Below are 23,711 nucleotides of genomic sequence, written 5' to 3'. Positions count from 1 at the left end.
TGCTTCCTCACCAATAGATTCCCAACTAGGGTTTTTTCTCCATGTGCCAGTTATCATAAAGGCTAGGTTTCTAAGATCTTCTTAGTGGTCAATAAGAAAGGGAATTCTGAGGGGGAGGGTACCTTGCACCTTGTATTCCTTCATATGGTAACAGCAGGAGGATTTGGCAGTCAGGCGGTAGCAATAATCCTCACATAATGAAAAGAATTCAAATCTATGAAATCGTCCCCTGACACTGAAAACAGGCTGTCCTCCCAGATCTCATGCTCCAGCCACCCTCTCTCTCATGTGAAGCTTTATCTCCAGAGAAGTTGAGAAGAAAAATGGCTGCCCAGCTGAAGCACCTACCAATCTCCAGTTTCACAGGATGAGACTATAAAGCCCTCACCGGAGCCCAGGCATAAACTGTTTTTGCTAAATTCATTTTAAGCACAGTTTTTATAGAAAACTGAAGGACAAACCAAGTGGAAAGAATCACTGTTATAATAACTTTAATTTATCTTGCATTTTACATAAGTCTATGAACGATTTTAAAAAAGCACCGCCTTACCCCATCATGTTTTTCTGACAGTTGTTAAAGTAGGCAATGAGTAGGTCAACAGCTTGAGCATCGGCATCTTGCAAAGATTTCAGACCAACCAGCCACAAGCCAAAAAACTTGGCAGCTTTTCTATCTTGTATTTAATACAATGATATATCCACTTTGATGGTAAACCTGTCCAGCCAAATCTCCACAACACACTTTGAAAATCAGTGGTGGTTAGCCAATTAGTTAGCTTTGGCACGGAGCTGTGCTCGCTTGCCTGTGACAGCCTGAAAGCCGGTCTTGATGCTGGCAACAGAGCATCGAGAATGACAAGTTTCGCACTGTAAGAAATAGAGTCGGGTGTCCTTTTGCAGGATTGTGTCCGGTGATCGGCACGTGTGACAGGTAACGTATTCCTCTGCAGAAAAAGCAACATACAGAATTACCTGTTGACTGCAGTGAGCCAGAAGTTTCTTCTCTCAAACATACTCTACACAAAACAACATAAGCCCAAATGGTACCCAGACCAAGGAAAACTTTAGCTTAACTTAGATATTCTAGGGGTAAAGACACAAGGTGTTTGCTGTGATACTTCAGGCACTAAATCATGGGCTGAAAGACTCCAAATGTCCAAGGAGGTAGGGGTGCTTGCCAGATGCCACTCCTGGATCTGTCTACAGGAGAGCCACTCAGAACTTCCTAGGTTACCTAGGTGGGAACAGACCTGCCAACTTTAAGTCATTAGGAAGATGATAAAGACAGGCCAGGCCTGAATGCAAACAGATTTCTCTGACTTGGCCTTCAGCCTACAACCAACCAGCAGCCTTGGTCTGCTGCGCCTTAAGAAAAATCCAAACCCTTCTCCCTGCTACACAGCTGCCAAGAAGTCACCTTGCTGTCCCACCTTCCCATCATTATCATTCTCCCTCATCCCCAAAATACTGCAGCCTGATGAGAACATTTCAGAGCGAGATTATGGAATTATGTACTTACTGATATATCTTCTCAAAACATTTTCTATCTGTTTCTGTTGGAATCTTCCTTTGATTACAAGTTGATTATTACCATCTATAGAACCACTATGAGAGAAAGCAAAAATATTTCCATTATTGTTTCCTGTAAGGAACCAAAGGACCTTTATACACTTGATGAATTTAAAATATATTCAGTGGCATAAGTTCTAGAGCAGTCCGATACCACCTGGTTTCTCAAGATTTATTTTTAAGTAGTTGGTGCCTGATGACCTACCCATATTTCCTAACATTAAATCCAATTTCAACCAACCAAGTCTCTAGTAACCTTTAAGTCTAAAACAAATTGATTCTGTGATGGCTTATTCATCCAACAAAGAAAAACACTTTTACTGAATGTATACCATGTACTAGACAGTGAGGGGGTCTATAAATATAAAAATAGGGAGTTGTATCTCTAAAAATTTTAAGCACTAAATGTTTTGATTCAGTCACATAGGTGATGAAAATATTCTAAGATGGGTCGTGGTAATGGTTCAACTATGTCAACATATTAAAAACCATTTGTACATTGAATGTGTGAACTATATAAAGTTACCAATAAAGAAGTACAGTTGAACTCACAGGCCACATATTGTCAATGGTGCTTAAAGAGAAACTTTCTGAAAAGGTGCTGACAAGCACTTTTGGTAAAGCTCTGGGCTAGACATCATTTGTTAAAAATTACAAATCACAAAGTGAAACAAAATTCAGCCAGGTAGCATTAAATTTACATTTGTTTTATATCTCATTATAAAACTGCCTTTTGTAAGAACCTCTCCTGTGATTCTCCTTTAACTATAAGGTTTATTATCCTCCACAGATTGTAACCCTTAATCTCCAGGCTACGGTGATCCCAATGATCGATGTAAGAGTTTTTTTCCATTCACTGTCAAAAGAAATGGAATTTTCTCAACAACGCCATAATATTTAGCCCATTGACCATAAGTTCACTGGTCACAACTTGTTTTAATACCCCACCTCTACAAAAACTAAAATTATTCTGAGTAAGAAAACCACTGGTAGCTTTTACTGCATTAGTTTATGTAAGTTACAAATAAAGTAACAAATTTACATTTAAAACACAATTCTACAACAGAGCCTACGTATCCACCACTAGTCAAAGTAAGCCACTCCTTAACCCCAGAGCAAGTGTAGCCAATTGCATCAAACGGTTTTAAGAAGAGTTTTGAGTAGGAAGAGAGCAGAACACCTTAGGTATCTCTGTAAGCCTTTTAAGAGTTCAAGCTCCAGAGACAGGCAGAGCTGAGTTTGCCATCTTGGCTATGATATTAACTAGCTATGTGACCAACTACAACTTCAATGAAACGGTTTCCAAACCTGTAAGACGGTATTATTAATTTCTGTTTACAGTTCATAAGACTGTTATAAAGACTGAGACAGTACTCAAAAAAGTGCTTGGCACAGTGCCTCTCACACAGCAGGTACTGAGCATGTTTGAGTTGCTATTATCATACTGCTCTTAAGTCTACATCACTTATCTTTAGTATTTATGGTCACACTCATTGGGATGGCCTCCCAGGGATTCTGGTCTCCCTGAATGGGGAGGGACTGGCTTGGTGCCTTCAACAGGTGAGCCCTGAAGACAGGGAAATAACTAACTAAGGCTCTGTTTCAGTGTTTCTCCTGTGCCACTCATCAACTTCTAAAGCTCTATTTCTTCATATTAACAATTTAAAAAATAAATTCTGATTTAAGAAAATCGTTTCCTCCAAAAATATTTGCTCCATAAAAAGACCCAAGAATTCCAGTTAATGACAGGAATACCAGCAGGCCTGTACAGATGAGCCACTGAAAACTGTTCTCTATTCCTCAGCAGCCAAGCTCTCAGAAATCATTTCCCTCACCGGCCTAAAATTTCCTCTGATTATCAGGTGAATGTTCTAAGGGTGTTATGTATCCTTTTCAAGTTAGGAGAAGTTCCTCTGAAACATCCAGTACTACTATATATATAACTGTATATAAATGTGAATATAGTTTCTTACCTTGTACCCAATTCAGCCAATAAAAATGCAAGGAGATGTTTGGGCTGACGATGTAATCTAAAAAGAAAATGGAATATATAAACCTTATCTCATTGGAAATGGAACCAAATGTCTAAAACACCATCCTGTTCACTGTTTTAATCTGATTACCTAACTATTCAGTGAATTTTAGTGACCAGTTCATCAAACGCTGAAATAAAGATATATAGGATACCATTTATTTATATTTAAAAGCCCATACAACATGTTATTTATAAATACAGATATATGAAAAAATGTCTGGAAACATGGACAGGAAAGTAAACACCAACTTTAGAGGTTAACATCTTTTTCTGAGAAGGAAAATGAAGGGATCATAAAGAGATACAAAGATGTCGGTAATTTTAACTCTACAGCCCTCTTTAAAGAAAAAGATCTGAAGCAAATGTGTCAAAATATACCAACCCCAGGCAATGGACACTTTGGTGTTTGTTATGGTAATCCCTATGTATTTCCTATTTGAAATTTTTCATTAAAAGAAAGCAGGGGGGGACAACATATTGGGAAATATTTCATGGTAGCACAACAGTAGAAAAATTGGTAACAGTTTAAATATTCACCAACTGGGGAGCTGTTAAATAAGTTAATGATACATCCATTCTATCTATGTAACAACAACAACAAAAGTACACATAGGAAAAAGTACAGAGCAATGCCAGTCAATATTTTAACTTTTAATTCTATTCACTTGGCATTGTTTGAACTTGTTCCAAACCAGGTACTACTATTACAATTTTAAAGTTATTTTTTCCCAAAGTGTAGTGAGGGTTGGTGAAAATACAACAAAACAGGTAAGCTCCTACATTGCTAGTGGGAGTATAAATTGGTACAAGCTTATTAGAAAGCAATTTGTCAATGTTTGCCATAAAAAATATCCATTCTTTTTAACTCAGCAATTCCATTTTGGGAACTTTTGCCCTAAGGCTATATTCTGAGTTATTGTCAAGATACATGTATCAGAATGTTTCCTGAAGCTTTGCTGATCATGGAAACACGGAAGCAACTGTATCCACCTAAGAGCTGTTAGAGTATGTTGTGTAGCTACTAAAAACATTTATGAAGACAGTTTAATGACATGGGTAAATGTTTTGTGATATACTAAGAGAAAAAAAGATTAAAAACCAGTATGACACCAATTTATTTAAAAATAACTACATGCACAAAACTAGCTAAACATAAAAGTATTAAACTATGATCTCTTAATGGTGAACTTACAGATGATTTTTCATTTTCTTGCATGTCTATGTTTTCTAGCTTTCTAAAATAAAAATATACTACTGTTGTCATCAGCAAAAAAAGTCTAAAATCTTTTAAGTAATGTATATAATGAAAACCAGTGATTATCTCCGGGTGGTAGAATTTTTAGAGATTATTCTCTTTTCTGTCCATCATTGTTTTGCCTTTTATCTGCAATAAGCATGTATCATTTATGAAACTGAATAACAAACAATAAATGGATAAGATTGGTTGCCCTAAGAAGCCTCTCAGAAGAGATGCAGTTGAGCTGTGGGAAGTGACAGACCCAGACAGTGACCTGGCGTTGAAATACACATGGAATGTGATGGTAATTAAGAAATCTAAAATCTCACTGATCGTGTCTTGGCAACGGCCATCCAAGAAAGAAGCACATCAAATTCAGCTGCTTTCCCAGAGCTCATTCTTGCACCTGTTTGTAAGGCCTACCCCAGCCTGATGAGCCCTTCCACCTCCCTGGGCTCCCCAGGTTCCTGTCTGAGGACTACATTCAGCCTCCTCCCTTTTCAGTCTATATATAGTTAGGATCCACTCTCATGGGTCTCTCACCTCTGGATGCCTAATAAAACAAGCCCTGAGACCTATGAATTGAAATATCTACGGATAGGACAGACTTGAATGGTGACCTCCCTCAAACCAACCCCGACATTCTTTCTACCTGCAACAAAGTGCACAATAAAGACATTTAACATATACTCCTCTGAGAATCTGGTATTTGGGGTGGAGACTCTCCATTAACCAACTTACAGTTTACAGATATCTGTAAAGTTGACAAAAGAGGTTTTCTTTGTTCCTACTCGGACAACCTGTGGAGGTTTCATGACAAATTTCCTTTTCTCTCCAGCAACCATATCTGGATTCTTTTCCCTCATGATGTTGAACACTCGATTCAATAGCTATAGAGAAACAATTGGTATTCATGTACATGCTTATTAATAGGAATATAAAGTTCCCACTTGAGTCACTGTTTTACTTCAAAACAAACATCACTTTTTACTAAACACACACACGTTATCACTACATGAGAGCAAGACTCATCCCTTATGGATGCTGAGCAACAACCTGTTCACAGTTAAATGAATGAATGAGACCCTACTAATTCTGCGGCTTTTATGGGAGAGAGTATGATATATAGAAAAGATTCAGGAAAGCTGCAACAAGTGAATTCCAGACTTACTCTGGCCCCAAAATTAGTCACCCCTTCCTTTACTCTTCCCCCAAGTCCAAGGGGCTCCATGTCCTCAGAAGTTCTTGGATTCAGTTGGAACAGTGAATACCATAATGACTGCCAAACTCTGGGTAGCTGCCCCATATGAGGGCATCAGGCAACACTGTGCACTAATTGTGTGACCTCTCTAGGTCTGTTTTCACTGTCTGTTCTTCAACGGCCCTTCCAATTCAGTATAAATATCTTGCTCTTCGTAACATCTTAGCTCTTTTTCTTAACAGAATTTGTCTTACCTCCTCATATGTGTAGTCTCTTTCTGAGCCTGCCCAAGCAGGGCCTGTCTGGTTACTGAAGGAGATACCATCATCTTTTTTGCTGTCTTCATCTTCTAAAGCTATAGATAACAAAGACTGTAAGAATGAGGGGTAGGCAGTAACAAAGTGAGGGGGGACAGATCTAGAGAAATGAAAGCTTCAAAGACATTTGTCTTCCGTCCCACAGAAAGCATAAAAGCATCAAGGATTAGAAACAACCTGTCATTTCTTAAAGACAGGGATGTTACAACTTTCATTAACAGACCACTCCAATTAGAATTTGTGATAACAGACATACCAAATTATTTCCTGATATAACAAACACAAGAGAAAATAACGCACTAGGATAACGAGAGGAAAAAAGTCCAGCTGTTCTGAAGTAAAAACCCATCTGCTGACTATACTCAAGTTCTCTAAAGACTTTAGTACTTAGAATTAATAAAACAGCACTTTTAACAAAAAATAGTAATTTTTAAACTATTTAAAATCCAGTTACAGTGATTTTCCCAATAGTCCTAATCAGCATGTCTTCATTGTAATCACAACTACCAAATTCTTCCCCCATGAAATCTTTAACAGTCATTATCAAGTTAGATACTCTTTCCTTTTAGCTTCCAGGCAGTGGAAGGAACAGGAAATAATAAAAAGGGACCAAGACACTAGGTTAAAGTCTTGAGTAGAACAGAAATGAGCTGCTGAGCCCCAACATTACCTTCATCTTTCTCTAGTATTTCATCCTCATCTGGGAACTTAACATTCTTCTTTTTCTTCTTTTTATTGCCAAGCATAATGTCAAGGTCATCCTCTGGTTCAGCTGCTTCTTGGATATCACTTTCAATCTTAAGATCCTGAGAAATTAAGTAAGAGTCTCAACATTTTGATACTAGGACTATTTTTTTAAATGATACGGGCTGGCATCATTTTGGAGGAAAAAATAAAATATTCACAACTGAAGTAATAGATAAGAAATGTCTTGGGGCGCCTGGGTGGCTCAATTGGTTAAGCGTCCAACTTCAGCTCAGGTCATGATATCACAGTCCGTGAGTTCGAGCCCCGCATTGGGCTCTGTGCTGGCAGCTCAGAGCCTGGAGCCTGCTTCAGATTCTGTGTCTCCCTCTGTCTCTGCCCCTGCCCTGCTCATGCTCTGTCTCTGTCTCAAACATAAATAAAAACATTAAAAAAAATAATAAAAAGAAATGTCCCTCACAGGTGGGCCAAGCTGGCTCAGAGTCTTTGTCATTTAAACTAGAAATTGTCTAAGACACTTTTTTAAAAGTTGGCTCCACGCCCAACGTGGGCCTTGAATTCACAACCCCGAGTTGAAGAGTCACATGTTTTTCTGACTGAGCCAGCCAGGCACCCCTCTTTAAGACACTTTTGTGGGACCTTTTCCTTTCTTTTATCCATCAGCCTGGAGATCTTACAATTATTGCCCATATTTCCAAACCAGGCCACTGTCATAAACACCTGAGAATCTTTAACAGACTCCTAATCTTCTGATTAACAATCTTTAGCAGGAAAAGGAGTATTCAGGAGTATATTAAGGAAGTTTCTAAGTATTTTGATGCAATCACTGGGAGGGGTTTTTTTCCTCCTAACACCAAATACATACTGTTTTCCACAGTAATTCTCCAACTCTCTGACATTAACTAGGTGGCCTATGATTCAATTCAATTCTGACACTATACGGGCTCAATGATAAGACTCCATAGGTTTAATGGCTCAGTCCAAGACTGTCCTTACTTCAGAGGCCAATGCAAGGATAGGGTCCCCATGTTTTACCCACATAGTCTGACAAGACTACAAATTTACAACACCCCTCCACCCCATTTAATAATTTGCTATGACTCACAGAATCCAGAAAAGCACTTCACATAACCATTACCAGTTTATTATAAAGGATATAATTCAGTAACAGCCAAATGGAAAAGTGCACAGAGCAAGAAAAGCAGGGAGGGAGACAGGTGCAGAACCTTCCCTGGTTATATCATTCTCCCAACAGCCCATGTGTCCATTAACCCTGATGCTCTCCAACCCCCACTGTTGAAGGGTTTTTATGGAAGTTTTATTATGTAGGCAGGATTAATTAAATCATTGTCCACTGGTGACTGACTCATCTCCAGCCCCTTTTCCTGGAGGAGTAGGTGTGTGTGTGAAATTTCCAATTCTCTAATCATGGCTTGATCTTTCTGACAACCAGCCCCCATCCTGAAGCTATCCATGAACTCCTAGCCACTAGTCATCTCAAAAGACACTTTTGTCACTGCAGAGATGACAAGCGTTTTAGGAGCTGTGTGCCAAGAACTGGGAACAAAGACCAAATATTTATTTTCATTATACCACAGTCAGCCTGGCACCAACCTGTGAAGAGGTCTTTGGGCATCATTTCAATAGATGACACCATGAAAGAGGGAAAAGACAGAACCCAGAGAATTAGGGTCACCTGATGAATGGAAGGAGACAAGGTAAAACTTATCCGAAGATTGGCTGCAATAGTTATGGAGGTAAATACGGCACTAGAAATGAGACATATACACCCCAGAAAGGGCCAGTCTCTGTCTCCAGCCTTCTAATCTCCTCTGTCCTTTCACCAGCTTGTCCTGCTTCCTACCATGAAGTATGCTGTCGATATTACCTATCATCATCTATTTTTGTGTGCCTGCATCCTGAATTACTGACATTAGCTACTATAGTTTCATAAATCTTCACAGAAAAGCTGCAAGAACTGGAAATAAATGAAGCTCAGCCTTGAGATTCCAAATCCAGCTGTGTAGTTTGCTGGGTTTTTTCCCCAGCTGTGTAGTTTCAATGCCACATTTGGCCATCAAAGACCAAATCAGCCCATATGTATTAGCTGGATAACACATAAACAAGAAAGCAGATACTAACTTAGTCTCTGAGATGACAGTCAGTAAATGAGAAACTTGGATATGCTGACATAAGTTAGCACACAATAGCCAATTTCTAGTCTTATACTATTATTTATTTCATCCCAGTAAGATCTACTTCCAAACTGAGGCTAAGACCCAGTGAAACACAGAAAATGGCAGTGTTTCTCAGTATTTTTCTAAAGTCATGTGATAGTCTAAAAATTCAGAAGAGTAACCCAATATCTTAAAAACACTTTAGTGTTTGACGGCCTGATGAGGATACTTTTAAACAAGCTCTTATGTTTAGGACTTGTCAATAGCAGAGAAAATTGTATTCAAGCACTTAGTAAGAATAGAGCTCATAAGCAATTCTTCAGGACAAAAGCTACTAGAGGAAATGCCTCCAAAAAAATCTTGTTAACCAAGACCTTCTGTAGCACATTTCTGATATGTCACCTTGATACCCAGGATATTTAAACCTCATTTATTCAGTATAATCTGAACATTTCTTTCTCAATTTCCTTACAATAGTAGGAAGAGAAGAGAATCCCCAGACAGGGAGAGAATAGATGAATCCAGGTAAAATCATCTTGTTCTAAAGGACTCTAAATTATCCCTGAACTAAAATAATCTCTGAAAACAGGAAAAATATCTTGTTCATTTCAGTACTCTAGCAATTAGCCTGACTCCCTGTAATTACCAATGCATATTTGCTGAACTAACCAAGTTATCAATATTATGGCACTATTTCTAAAACTGAATGAATTACTGTATACATTTCTTTGTTACATGTGGGATACACCTTATTTACTTCAGTTCAAGCAAACCAAAGAAAAATTGGGGTAGAAGGCATAAAATAGGACACTTAGTACATGTGCATGTGTTCTCATGCTTGCTCCTTCTCACTTGTATATACATAAAATTGCTACTATCCTGGAATTTTTTTAAATAGATGTGTGGACTCTGCTCAAGATTCCTGAACAGTCTAAAATAGTAGCTCCAGGGGTGCCTCTTAATTTTGGTTCAGGTCATGATCTCAGAGTTGTGAAACTGAGCCCCACACTGGGCTCCATGTTGGGCATGGAGCCTGCTTAAGATTCTCTCTCTCTTTGCCCTCTCTCTCTCGAAGGAAGGAAGGAAGGAAGGAAGGAAGGAAAGAAGGAAATAAAATAGTAGCTCTAAGTGAAGGAATAACAGACTTTCATCTCCTTCCTGATCCACCCTCTTATTTACCCCCCTACTCATACATTTACCTATCCCTGTTCAAAAGAGTTTTGAAGTATTTACATTGGAAACTGATCCAGTAACAAGACAATTATAGGGCCTCCTGTCCCTACAAGATCAGAGAACCCCATAAAACCAGGCTCAGTGCTCCTGTTCTCCTATAGGCCATATGATCATCAGCCACCAACCATCACAAGCTGGGGTTCATTTTTTGCTGCTCAGAGGCACACATATAAGTTTGTGTATCTTCAACATGCTACCAAAAGTTTAACAGAAGAAACCATAGGAATAGATACTCCATAGGATTTCTCTTACAGAAATATCTCTTCCTTAGCCAATTTCAGTGTGGTTAATGACAAGGGGCTTGTAACCATCTTAATGGCACACAATACAATGTGTAAAAACCTAAATTTATATTCCTTTAAACCATAATCCCTTTAAGACACCTAGTCAGACCAAATCCCAAGAAAATGACCTCAACAGTGGTTCAAGTACTTAATAACAAAAGCAAAGCTGGTAAGAGACAAGACAAAGGGAGGGAAACATCAGTCATTAACAACCTTTCGAGAGGTCAAATTTTACCTTCAATAAGAAAGCAATACTACCTTTACACCTTCTTCAGCTTCATCAATATCAAATATCTTTTTTGTTTTTTTCTTCTTTTTCTTCTGATTAAAGAAGTTCAAGTCATCTAAATCATCAGAAGCATCTAAAAAGACAGACAATTGAGATTAAAAATTATTAATAACTAGCAGAAGGCATAGCATCAGAGTTAAACCAACATTTTAGCTATTAATTAGTCATCACAATAGAGATCGAGTATTAATTAGTACAGTGGTCTCTCTAAAACCACAAAGATTATGATTCTGAAAAACACAATGGCAGGTCAAGTCAAAGCTCTGTAGGAAAAACCTGGTTAGGGGACCATGTTGGGAACATTTACTTAGTAATCTAACCATATTGTGCCTCATTGTTCCCAAGGCAAAGTCAGGGTTCTAACACAATTTTCAAGGCTCTCTAGTTTTCTCTCTCCATTTCTGTCTACCCTCTCATCTCCCTTACTTTAATCCTTCATTCCAGCACAACTAATTATTTCCACTTCTTAGTAAACTTTATCCATTATTAGTGAGTAAATAATGGGTTTATTCAATCAGTTTTTCATTTGCCCTGCCCTCTTGTACACTAGGAATATTTTAGGATCCCTCTACTACAAAGTTTTTCATGGAGCTATTTATGAATTTGTTTTGTCTTATTATGAGAATGATTTACTTTTCAAGTTTGTTTTAAACATGTACAAGATGCTTACTTAGCACATAGTAAATGCTCAATAAATGTCAGTTGTCCCCATTACTAGCAGTGTCTTATGTTCAGCAGGCGTAAATTTTATTTACAGAATCATTTCTTTCTAGTAGTCAAATGGTGTCTATGTCAGTGTGCAAGAGGGAATAACTAGTGCTGATATCTAAATCCAAACATTTTAGGTTATAATTTTAATCTCTTCTATACATTTTCAGACTTGCTAAGACACAAAACTATCAGGCCCTAAATCTTTTTGCCTACACTCAAATACAACCACAATTAAAATTGGGGAAGAGACTTGACAAGTTAGACTGGAAAAACCAGGCCTGGAATGATGAGGTTTTGTCATTTCTACAAGTTGTGGATTCAGTAGCAATTTCTCTGGAACAAGTTTATCAGAAATCTGGCAAGATCCAGTGTACATGGCCTGGTGATAGCCTCAACTTCACTGGAACAACCTTATCAGGCTGAGAGGTCACTGTATGTAAAAAAAAAAAAAAAAAAAAAAAGACACTGATGGAAGAGAACCAGGTCTCAAAAGACAACAGTGACTCATATCTACCACCTACCTTTTTTCCTACTGTCCTCTTCATCGGCTTCTACATCTCTGTCCTCAGTGGGCTCTGGTTCTACTTCTTTTGTTTCTGAGGGCTGGGTTTCTTCTGTCTGGGCATCCCCTTCCTCATCTAACATAAAAGGCTTCTTCTTCTTCTTTTTCTTCTTGCTCATAGTAGGATCAAAAATCATCTGTTTAAAAGACAATAAAGAAAAAGGAACTAAATGATTGTTTTTTTAATGATACATTCCAAACATGTTGTATTTTCTTTTTTTTAAACTTTTTAAAATGTTTATTTATTTTTGAGAGAGGGAGAGGGGAGAGGGGAGAGGGGAGAGGGGAGAGGGGAGAGGGGAGAGCGAGAGCGCGCGGGGGGGAGGGGCAGAGAGAGGGAGAGAGAATCTGAAGCAGGCTCCAGGCTCTGAGCTGTCAGCACAGAGCCCGACATGGGGCTCGAACTCACGAGCTGTGAGATCATGACCTGAGCCGAAGTCGGACATTTAACTGACTGAGCCACCCAGGAGCCCTGGAACATGCTGTATTCTTAAAGGGTATATGCTTAGAAGTAAAACAGTATATGGTGCATTTAAGTACCAAAAAGGATTTTACACACACAAAGTCCATCCAACCTTCCTTGTATTATTAAATAGGGGTGGAGGTGGGATTCTGAAACATGTGCACCTGCCTTTAAATACGTAAACTGTCACAAGATACAGTAACTTCACTTTTAAAATTCATGAGCAAATTTGGAGACTATAAATGCATCATGGAACTTAGGGAAGGGACCGTAGAAATAACCTATTCTATGCCCCCCATTTTTTGGAGAAGAAAACCAATGCCTAGGCAGGTTATATATGTTTTATTTAAGGCTGTAACCTGGGGTTGCTATACCAGACTTGACCTGATTTAAAAAAAAACTATTTTCCCCTCCAAGTTCAGATAAACCTTTATAAAAATCCATCAGCAGCCTTTCCTATAGCTAATCTCTGAGTAAGAAAAACTTCCACACAACCTTTTACTTTGCTTTTTGTTTCTAGAACATTCAAAGTTTTCTTAGGTCATTTTAAATCTAATGTCTACTAGAGAATAAGTGAAAAACTAATTTATAACTTGTTTTAGATGATTTGTGTACACTGATCACTTGGGAAAAAATACAGATCATTATTTTAGACACAACAGTTTAAGAACATATAGGGGAGATGCCTGGTAGAGTGGAAAGAGGTCTTTGAAGTCAAGTAGAATTGGATTCAAATCCCAAATAATTTTTCTCTAAGTCCCTTACCAATCTTTGTCCAAATTCTACCATGCTTAAATTTAGCATTTTGCCCAATGAGCTTCTGGAACAGTTTAGTGAAGTATTTAAAAGCACAGGTTTGGGGGGTGCCTGAGTGGCTCAGTCAGTTGCACGTCTGACTCTTGATTTCGGACTCAGGTCCCGATCTCACTGTTCATGAATTAGAGCCCCGCTCCATGCTGACAGTGTGGAGCCTGCTTTCTCTGTCCCTCCCCCACCTCTCTAAACAAACGCACAGGTCTGGAGTCCAACTGATTGAATTAAAATCCTGACTCTCACTGGTACTTGTGTTACTCCAGGTAAGTTCTTGACCTCTCCATGCTTCAGATGTAAAATGGAAATCAGTAGCAGAAGCAAAACCGAACCTCACAAATTTACGTAAATATGTTCATATATATTTAAACACTTGGCACAGTGCCTGACACAAAAGTACTCAATAAATGTTAGCAATTATTAGAATTTATACAACGCTTCATGGTTCACAAAGCATGGTATCTCTTGATTCCTATCACTCAAATTTCATCAATTTAGGGTGATCAAATTTCTAAGACATCATAAAACTCAAAATCCCAAAAACTGATTCTAATGTACCCAAGTACATTAGAGAAATTGAGCTACACTGAAATCAAACTAAGGTCTGTAATAAGGTAGGGTAGTTACTGTCTTCACCCAATAGAGAAGGATCTTCAAGACATTCTGGAAATTGATACAGCCTTCTTTCAAAGACTTCCTCTTTTACTTTCACAAAAGATTTAATTGTATAGCAAATGAATAATTCTGAAATGCAGTCAGTCTGAAGGACATTACTGATTAAACTTTGAAAAAAAAAAAAAAAAAAAAAAAAAAAAAGAAAGAAGAAGACAGAACAGGAGGAAGTTCCCCACTGCTGATCCATCAGGCCTTGAGTCACCCTACATGGAGTGTTGCAATCTATTCCAGGGAGGTTATCTAGTTTATCCTCATTACTGAAATATGGAGGTTTGGCAAAAGGACAGCAATCTAGGCACTAAAAATTTGGATGTCTGGCAGGGCTTACAATTTACTGCATTTTTTTCAAGTATCAAGTTCTCTGGAATATTAATTAGCCTTTATTATCCAACAAAATAGACCAAAGATTTGAGGGATTCTCAAATCAGTGCAGCCTTACAGTTTTCTTATCCTATGAAAAACATTTGTACTTAAGTCTACAGGGAAACAGTCTGGTTGTAGCCTTGTAAAGAGTAATAAACATACAGGAAATTATACACTGAAATAATTAACATCTCTCTCAATTACTGTCTCTGGATGTTTAAGACACATACTCATTGCCTCATTATACTCCCACCACCTAGCAAAGTCGATTTTAAAAATAAGGAAACTAGGGATTCCAAAGTAGTGCCCAGAGAAGGACTACCCCAAAATATAAGGCCAGGTCAGCCCTGAAGTGAAAAAGTCTTTGTTTTTTTTTTTTTCTTTAAGATTTTCATGTCTGACTTACAAATTATTACATTCAAAATGTTTTATGAGACTAGTTTGGCTTTGAGCAGCAAATAGTTGCTGACAGTGCACTTATGGAAAACCACAGAATCTCTTGAGTTTTTTGTTTTTTTTTAAGCCCACAACGAAGCTTTCAAAAAGTTTCCTACTTGCAACTTCCTGGGTTGGGCTGGAGGTGAGGAAAAGGGATACCAGCAAAAATTTACGCTGATAATAGCCTAAAATGCTTCATGAAAGTGGTAACCTACTCTCAGCCAACAGAATTTACCCAAGATGCTAACTTTATGACCACATCACACCCAGGAGACAAATGTTAGTTACAAAAGAACCTAGAGAAACAAGGTGAGAACAAAAGCTAAGCACTGTCATGTCTGTGTGACAGGATCCTGGAAAATTTTCATTTTTTGTATTCTTCTGTTTTGTAAACTTTGTACAACACACATCCATTTTTAATCAGAAACTTTTTTTTTTTTTAGTTTAAAGCTTCTTTTGTAAAAACATCCTACCATGTTGTGTGAAAACCCAATGGTTCTGATACTTTGTGAATGGGGCCTACTAATAAGCAGTAATCTTTGCTACTGACAGCACTTTTTAAAAAAAAGGTCTGAAAAACAATGAATGCCTGCAGATTAGGGAATTTTTCCTTACTAGGTAGCACCCCATAATTCTAGAACACTGCTTTACCAGGGTAAAGGTTATATATCAGTGAGTTTCTGGCTTAATTACCAGGCTTAAAAAGAAACGTGTGCAGTTTGTTTTATGTCAATTATACATCAATAAAGTGTTTAAAGAAAAAGAAATGTGAAGAAAAGAGGAAAAAAAATTTTAATAGTAGGTTCTTTAACCCTCTATCCTAGCCCAGGAATTCTACTCTTGGGGAGTCCCTGGCAGTTATAAATCATTTCCATGTACAAATTTTAACCTGATCCTCACAAGTCTGTAAAGTAGTCCAAAGTTAAGGGCTAGTCTAAGAGTATTTATCTAGTCGTCAGTACTAGAGGAATCAGATCCTGCACATACTTCCAGAGCGGAAGCCAAAGGCTGAGAGGTTCTAGTCCCACTAACTTGCTGTGTGATCTTGGGCAAGTTAACCTCCCTACGCCCTTGTTTCCTGCCTATAAAATGTAGTTGGACTGGCAGACCTATGAAGTTGCTAAGCTGCTTAATACTTTATTGGCTTCCAAAGCCTTCTGTAGGAATGCTGGTTCTGCCATTTCTGCTTGATAAAATCCTGTTCACCCTTCAATAATGTATTCACATTCCAACTTCCTTCAAAACCCGATCCCACTGTTAACGCTGAATCCTCCAGCTCCCCAACTCGCTATGTTGAAATGGCCCTATTTCTTCTACCTCCTGTAACAACTAGTTGATCTACCTCCCTTACAACACTTGTGAGTACTTTACCATAAAACCCATGCACAGAATAGTACCCCACAGTACTACACAGGCACTCTGTTAAAGGTTATGAGAAGCTTAGAATATGGGTAGAAAAAAAGCATGACGCTGCTACTCTCAGAACTTTTGAAATAAAGTAGTCAGAGCATGACCTCCAAGCAAGAACCACCTACTTCATTTAGACTCTCAGTTTCTCTCCTAACAGACCAAGAGCCTGTTAGTTATCTAGATGGAGGTAATATTGCATAGATCTGGAATTCTACTACTGGTTCCACCAGTTACTATTTAATCATGGACATCATACAACTCTCTAAGCCTCTGTTCTCTCATCTCTAAAATGGGCATAACAACGATACAATCTTACAAGGTTTTTGGGAAAATCAAATGTGAGATTGGAGTCTCCTCCAGAATAAAATCAAAATTCCTTATTTTGGTCTTCAAATCCTTCTGTGAATTAGCCACCACTATATTTCAAGGGGATCAACCTTAACCAAATTGCAGAATGTTCTTTCTGTGATTACATGTACTTGCCTTCTCAACCACTCCTTTACCCTGTGATCAGGCCTTTCCACTACTTGTGGAAATTCTCAGCATCGTTCAGGGTCTACCTAAAACACCAACGCTCGAAGCAGCCTCGATTTTTTCCTCTAACTCCTCTCCAAGGCGCTAGAGGCCAAGCACCCCAATATTTACAAAGTGAATTATAAATTCAAGAGCATTGCTTTTGGCGGGGAGACCTGGCCGGTAAGCCGTAGCTTTCCCCCCCAGGGTTGATCAATACCTACTGACAGTACTTAAAATCAAATTTCATCATAAGCCGTTTGATTTTAAGTGAACTGGAACCAACCTGGCTAAAAAGGATTTGAGAAAATTTGCTGAGGTACAAGCACGACGGGAGAAAACGATCCAGCCAGCTTTGCAGCCGGATTTTCCCGCTCACGTCTCCGAACTCTCCGTTCAGGAAGGCTCAGGGACTCCAGCCCTAAAACTTTCCGAGGTCAGTCACTTACTGAGGCTGAAGGATCTTTTCCTCTCGTCCTATCTTCCCTCTCCCCTCGGTCTTTTTAAAAAATAATGCTCGTTATGAGCATGAGGGCGGACACCGGCCAGGACAAGCCAGCCTGCAAAGTTTTCAACGAGGGCGCTCCGCCGGAGCTGAGGAAGGCTCCTCTCAGCACGCCTGGCGCCCAGCGAGGAGAGTTGGTGCCCCAGTGTCAAACCGAAAAGAATGCAGGGGTCGCCAGCCTCAATCTCGTTCTTTCGGGGCATTACCCGGGCATTCAAGCCCCCTTCTGGGACGGCGACTCAACGAGCTCTCAATTCTGGAAACGCCGGCCAACCAAAGGACGCAGGCCTCGGCGCCGCCGCCCTGAGGAGAGCCGGACGCGGCCAGGCCCGCGGCTCCGAAGTCCTCACTGGCTCTACCGCTCCCGGCCGCCTAGGCCCGGCTGCTCCACATGGCGGCGGCCGGCTACTAGGCCGCAGGCCCGGTCTCCCACACTGGGGTGGGTTGGGCTCCCCGCCTCAGTCCTTAGCCCTAGAGCCAGGCTCAGGCCCTCACCTCATCCCCGGACATGGCGGCAGCTCGAGTGGGCTCGGCACAGACGGGAAGTCGGACGGGTCAGCCCCAGGCCCCAGCGGCAGCGTTGCTCCTGCCGACACTTCTCCCACCGCCGCACTAGGCTCTTGCATCAGCGAAAGGGAACGACACCCCGCCCTCTCCTCCCAAGCGTTGGAAATACGCCTGCGCAGAACCTGCCAAAGCGCAGGCGCGCGGCGGGGCCATCCTGGAGCGCTCCGTCTGGCGCGAGTTACCAGGCGACGGCGTGGCGCCAGGCAAGCCGGGACTTGTAGTCCGCCTGGAAGAGGCGGGCACTTGAGGCGCGGCAGTCCCGCGATCCGTGCGCTTTTGCTACGTCTGAGGAACCTTGCCGGGAGATTGGTTCTTGCAGGTGGCTGCTCTTACCTTAGTCTTTCGCAGCGCAGAGGTTTCTGCGATGTTCTGCACGGCTTGTCAAGTGAATTCGGGGCCATTTATCCTAGGTTAGGGTAGGAGGTGAGAGCTCAATAATATGAGCCCGTTAGGGTTTTAGTTCCCTTGCTACTACCTCCACTATGCGCCCTCGAGGTGTTCTAACGTTTGAGGGACTCATTGGTGCTAGAGGCGCGCACCTCACTTAGGAGCTTTTACTAGGGGCGCCTGGGAGGCTCACTCGGTAAAGCGTGGGACTTGGGTCCGTGGGCCTTGGGTCCGGTCACGAAGTCGTGGTTAGCGGGTTCCAGCCCCACATGGGGGCTCTGTGCTGACAGTTAAGAGCCTGGAGCCCGCTTGGGATTCTGTGTTTCCCTCTCTCCCTGCCGCTCCCCTGCTCGCGCGCTGCCTCTCTCTCTCTCTCTCTCTCTCTCTCTCTCTCTCTCTCAAAAATGAATAGACTTTTTTTTTTTTTTTAATTTAAGAGGTTTTACTTAGTGGGATTTCTTTTAAGTTTATTTATTTTGAGAGAGAGAGGAGAACATGAGCGGGGATGGGGCAGAGGGGCATAGAGAGAATCCCAACCAGACTTCGTGCTGATAGCGTGGGTCCCACCGTGGGGCTCCGAACCCACGAACTGTGAGATCATGACCTGAGCTGAAACCAAGAGTGGAGACTTAACCGACTGAGAGGCGTCCCTGCTTAAGGAGAAATTTAACCTAACAACAGGCTAGATTTCAACTTGGGAGGTCCAAAACCAAGTCTCTCCTCATGTAGTCTTGAGAGAAGATGTCCCCTAAAAGAAACAGTCTGCTAGCAGTCTGTCAGGAAGCCTGAAAATACTTGTTTATGAAATCCCTGCTTGAACGCTGTGGGTGCATCATGCAATTCCCCTTGAGGCATAATAATAGCAAAACAACAACAACAACAACAACAACAACAACCCTGTTTATTTATTTATTTATTTTGAGCGAGGGAAAGAATGAGCAGGGGAGGGGCCCAGGGGAGAGAGAGAAAGAAAAGAGAGCTCCAGGCATGCTCCCAGTGTGGAGCCTGACCAGGCGCTTGAGCCCACCAACTGTGAGTTTGTGACCTGGGCCAAAATCAAAAGTCAGAGGCTCAAGCGACTGAGCCACCCAGGTGCTCTAAAAGTGGTTACCTTGTAAGGAGCTCTCACCATTGTCAGTGCCCTCCAGCCAAAGACCACTGAGAACACAGCTATCGTTGAACAAAATTGGGCTTATTGTCTCCTTGAGAGGAGGGAGACACACCAGGAAGGATGGGGACACTCAGGAAGAAGGTCCCGGGAAAAAAAATTTATATATGGGCTTGTGTTAGGTAACTTCAAGGAGTGTTTCAAGGAAGCAGGCCTTCTGTCTAGATTGGTTACTGTTTTGAGGTGGTGGTAATTCTATGATGGGGTATTTTAATAATTCTTATTTAAAAAGGGAGAAGAGCCAAGAGAAGCTAAAACTATGATTGGTTATGAAGCAGTCCCTCCTGTTAGCCAAGACAGGGAGATTTGTTTTTTGTGTGCATATGTGATTGGGACAACGTTCTTTGTTTGTTTGCTTGTTTGTATTTAGACATGATTATGGAGTGGTTTTGTTTTTGTTTTAATTCATCCTGACCAGAGTGGCTTTGTCCGATTTTGGTGTCCTATAAAATTGTTTATGTTCAACGGGGCAGCACATCCCAGTTTATGGAACCAGCCTAATTCCCACTATCAGGGGCTGCTTTTCTCCTTTTCACTGTGTTTCATATCACTTAATATATGTGTTCTACTTGAGGCCTCAAAACAACTATGTGAGACAATCCATAGACATTTAGTACTCTGCGTCGGATACTAGTCCCTAATCTAAGCTTGGCAGGTAAAATTAGGTCACTGCCTCTAAGGAGTTTACAGCTTATGAGAACACTTTATTAGCCCCTTTTTCTGAATGAGGAAACTGTGCTTTCATGGCACTGAGTGATTAGTCCAAAATCACAGCCAGCAAAAGAGGGAACCTGGGGGATCCAAGTCCAGACAATCTGATGTCAGCAGCTGCCCCTTTACCATCCTGAGAATCGGCATCCCTGTGGAGGCTGCAGTAGCTGAAGATGACTGAGGAGGCACTGCAGCCTCCTTAGGGCCAGATAATTCTTTGTTGTTGGGAGTTCTGTGCATAATAGGATGTTTACCAGCATTCCTGGCCTCCATCGTGTCAGTGGCACCCTTCCCCTAGTTGTGACAACCAAAAATGTCTCCAGACATTACCAAATCACCTGTGGTTGAGAGCCACTGGTGTCTACCATTTATCTCCTCCTGGGTCTTTGAGAGGTAACAAACATTTGGGGCATGAAAATCCCCAAACCATTTTGAATGGGGAGATCTTGAAAAGAGAGAGAAACAGTGTGCCTTAGGTTTTGGAAAGCCTATTCAACTAGAAAAATGAAGACTGAGACAAAGCATAGACAAAGGAAGTGGGGGAAAAACAGAGAAGTGATCAAAGTGGAGAGGAGCTCTTAGGAAATCACCCTTCAGTTATTCAGTTCACACTAACAAAGACACAAAAAGTCTTAATGAGGCCTCATAGGACCTCTGATCCATGTTTGGGAAATGCTAGTATGCTTAGCAAATAGTCTTGACCACTTTTCTGAAAAGATTTCTTTTCCATTACAGCGTGGTCCCAAATCTGACCTCCCTGAGCTGGCAACTTGCAAGAGACTCTTCAGAGATTTCAGGTATCCCCCAAGGTAATAGCTTGTTTTTCAGGAAAGCCAAGATTCCCTGGGGAGCTGACAAAAATCACAAAGTAATGGCAGCTAAGCTTTTCCAGGTTTTCGAAGAGATAGATCCTACTTAGAGTAAGCTAATAAGAGTATCAACACAAATAATCACTTGTGTCTTCCTAACCTCTTTCATCTAAGAATCTCTGCAAAATATATAGACATTTATTAATTTTCTTCTCATTACAGTGAGGGAAATCGTTGTGATTTTTCTGTTTTATAGATACAGAAGCCAAGTTATGGAGTCCACAACGAATAGTGAGAAATCCAGAAATAGACTATTGGTATATTCACTCTGGGCCATTCTTGATGCTCAGTACCACTCCAGATCTCCAGCTACTCAATATAAAGGTAATGATAATCCTTCAAGTATATACAAAATTTTATGTTTTCATAGGCTTTAAAATAATCCATAGTGTTGGGGCACCTGGGTGGCTCAGTTGGTTAAGCATCCGACTCTTAATTTTGGCTGTCGTGGTTCATGGGTTCAAGCTCCGCTTTGGGCTCCACACTGGCAGTGCAGAACCTGCTTGAGATTCTCTCTCTCTCTCTCTCTCTCTGAAAATAAATGAATAAAATAAACTTTAAAATAATCCACAGTCTCTTCACTTGGCCCATAAAATAGCAGGCCTATAGAGGCTATGACTTAAAGAAAATTTAACAGTGATAGTATTTGAACCGCAACCCAGAGCTCATGATTCTTAATCCTGTACTCCTTCTACTTGGTAAGCAAGCCCATATATCCTTGTAGGTGATACTTAATTTACAGAAAACATAAGATATTCTAATCCATATAGAAATCCAAACCTATGCAACCCTTTCATCTATTTGCACATTATGTGGAGTTTTTTAAGAGTTAGCTTGGTGAAGAAAGAGAACAGTCACTGAGATATTAATAAAAAGCATCTGGCAACTCTGAAATTAAATTAATCTTTGGGTTGCTGTAGTAGGCAGAAGGCATAGTGAGGCTCCCTGCAAGGAAGTCTTGAATAGAATTAACCTTTAGGAACTAAATTAGTAGAAATGAATTATTAATTAGTTAACCATATATAAAAATGACTTGTAAAATAATGTGTCACTGAGGAGATTTAGGAATTATCAATTCTAAGAAAGTTAACCAGGCTGTAGTTTAATGAAAATACATCTCTAAATACTGTCATTATGTTAATGATTCCTAAATTCATATTTCCAACCCAAACCTCTCCACTGAGTTCCAGCCGCAGATACCCAAGTACCTACTTTTTCTATGTTTGTTTGTCTCAGAGAGATCTCAAAGTTACTGTGTTTAAAACAGAATTCTGGGTATTTTCTGCTACATGTCTTCCTCATCTCATAAATTAAGGGCACTGCTCTCTACCCAGATGCTAGTTAACTCACTTCCTTCCTTTTCCTTGCCCTCTTCATCCAATTCATTATCAAGTCTTGTTGATTCTGTGTCCAAAATAAATCTGAAATCCAACCACTTCTATCTCCACTGCCACTAGTTTAGTCCAGGTGACTTTCTTGGATACTACATTCTCCTCTTGACCTTTTCCTTTATAACACTTACCATAATTTGTTTAGTTTATTGGTCAGTTGTTTACTTGTGATTTTCATAATCTCACTTCACTTCTAGAGTATATATAAATTCCTTGAGGATAATTTGTTGAATTGATGGATGAAAATCCAATAGTATTGAAATTTTAACATGATTGCTTATAGTGATATAGTTGAAGTTGGAGCCTTTATTTAACAATAAATGATTAAAAAAATACTGAAACTTGGATGGAACTGGAGGGTATTATGCTAAGTGAAATTAGTCAGTCAGAGAAAGACAAACATCATATGACCACTCATATGAGGACTTTAAGAGACAAAACAGATGAACATAAGGGAAGGGAAACAAAAATAATATAAAAACAGGGAGGGGGGCAAAACAGAAGAGATGCATAAATATGGAGAACAAACTGAGGGTTACTGGAGGGGTTGTGGGAGGGGGAATGGGCTAAATGGGTAAGGGGCACTAAGGAATCTACTCCTGAAATCATTGTTGCACTATATGCTAACTAATTTGGATGTAAATTTTAAAAAATAAACAATAAATTAAAAAATAAAAAAAATACTGAAGCTAACATAATAAAAATCAACTATGTTGCGATATGTTTAAGAGTGTGTTAGAATTGAAATGGTTCATCTGGAATCCAGAAAGAGAATCCTCAGCTTGGATACATCCATGTTTTCTTTCCTTTTCTTTCTTTCCTTTCCTTTTCTTTTCTTTTCTTTTTTTTTTCTTTTCTTTTCTTTCCAAAGGAGAAATAATCTTTTTTGTTAATGTTATTGAAATATAATTAACATACAGTGTTATGTTAGTTTCAGTATACAATGTAATGATTCAACAATTCTATACATTACTCAATGCTCCTCATAATAAGTGTTCTCTTAATCCCTTTTATCTGTTTCACCCACCTCCCCTCCCCACAACCACCAGTTTGTCCTCTATATTTAAAAGTCTGTTTTTGTGTTTGTCTCCTTTTTTATTTGTTTTTTCATTTGTTTTGTT

At 39.9% G+C, this 23,711-nt stretch overlaps 2 protein-coding genes across 3 annotated transcripts in view; one reads left to right on the top strand and one right to left on the bottom strand.

The window, feature by feature from the left end:
• Nucleotides 1–474: 474 nt before the first annotated feature.
• On the bottom strand, nucleotides 475–18,719 carry EIF2S2 (eukaryotic translation initiation factor 2 subunit beta). 2 transcript variants are annotated; one of them, XM_042931195.1, is made up of 9 exons: nucleotides 18,398–18,719; nucleotides 12,280–12,457; nucleotides 11,017–11,120; nucleotides 7,030–7,165; nucleotides 6,297–6,397; nucleotides 5,583–5,731; nucleotides 3,543–3,599; nucleotides 1,520–1,605; nucleotides 475–944 (listed from the first exon to the last, which is right to left on the bottom strand). In XM_042931195.1, exons 2-9 carry the CDS (start codon nucleotides 12,455–12,457, stop codon nucleotides 769–771), a joined length of 987 nt encoding a protein of 328 aa, XP_042787129.1. In that variant the 5' UTR covers nucleotides 18,398–18,719; the 3' UTR covers nucleotides 475–768. The 2 variants fall into 2 exon arrangements, with proteins under 2 accessions (XP_042787129.1, XP_042787128.1); XM_042931194.1 differs by lacking the exon at nucleotides 18,398–18,719 and adding an exon at nucleotides 17,993–18,191.
• The window catches only part of LOC122215644 (agouti signaling protein), a 167,404-nt gene continuing 161,960 nt past the window's right edge, over nucleotides 18,268–23,711 (top strand). Inside the window, exons 1-3 of the mRNA XM_042931196.1 lie at nucleotides 18,268–18,383; nucleotides 21,066–21,139; nucleotides 21,396–21,523. Of these exons, the coding sequence (XP_042787130.1) occupies nucleotides 21,482–21,523 (42 nt within the window). The 5' untranslated portion in view covers nucleotides 18,268–18,383; nucleotides 21,066–21,139; nucleotides 21,396–21,481. The remainder of the gene's footprint in view (nucleotides 18,384–21,065; nucleotides 21,140–21,395; nucleotides 21,524–23,711) is intronic.

The sequence above is a fragment of the Panthera leo genome, chromosome A3 (genome assembly GCF_018350215.1).
Source record: "Panthera leo isolate Ple1 chromosome A3, P.leo_Ple1_pat1.1, whole genome shotgun sequence".
Taxonomy (NCBI): domain Eukaryota; kingdom Metazoa; phylum Chordata; class Mammalia; order Carnivora; family Felidae; genus Panthera; species Panthera leo.
Note: the sequence above shows the minus strand (reverse complement) of the source record. Positions and strands in the feature narration are given on the sequence as shown.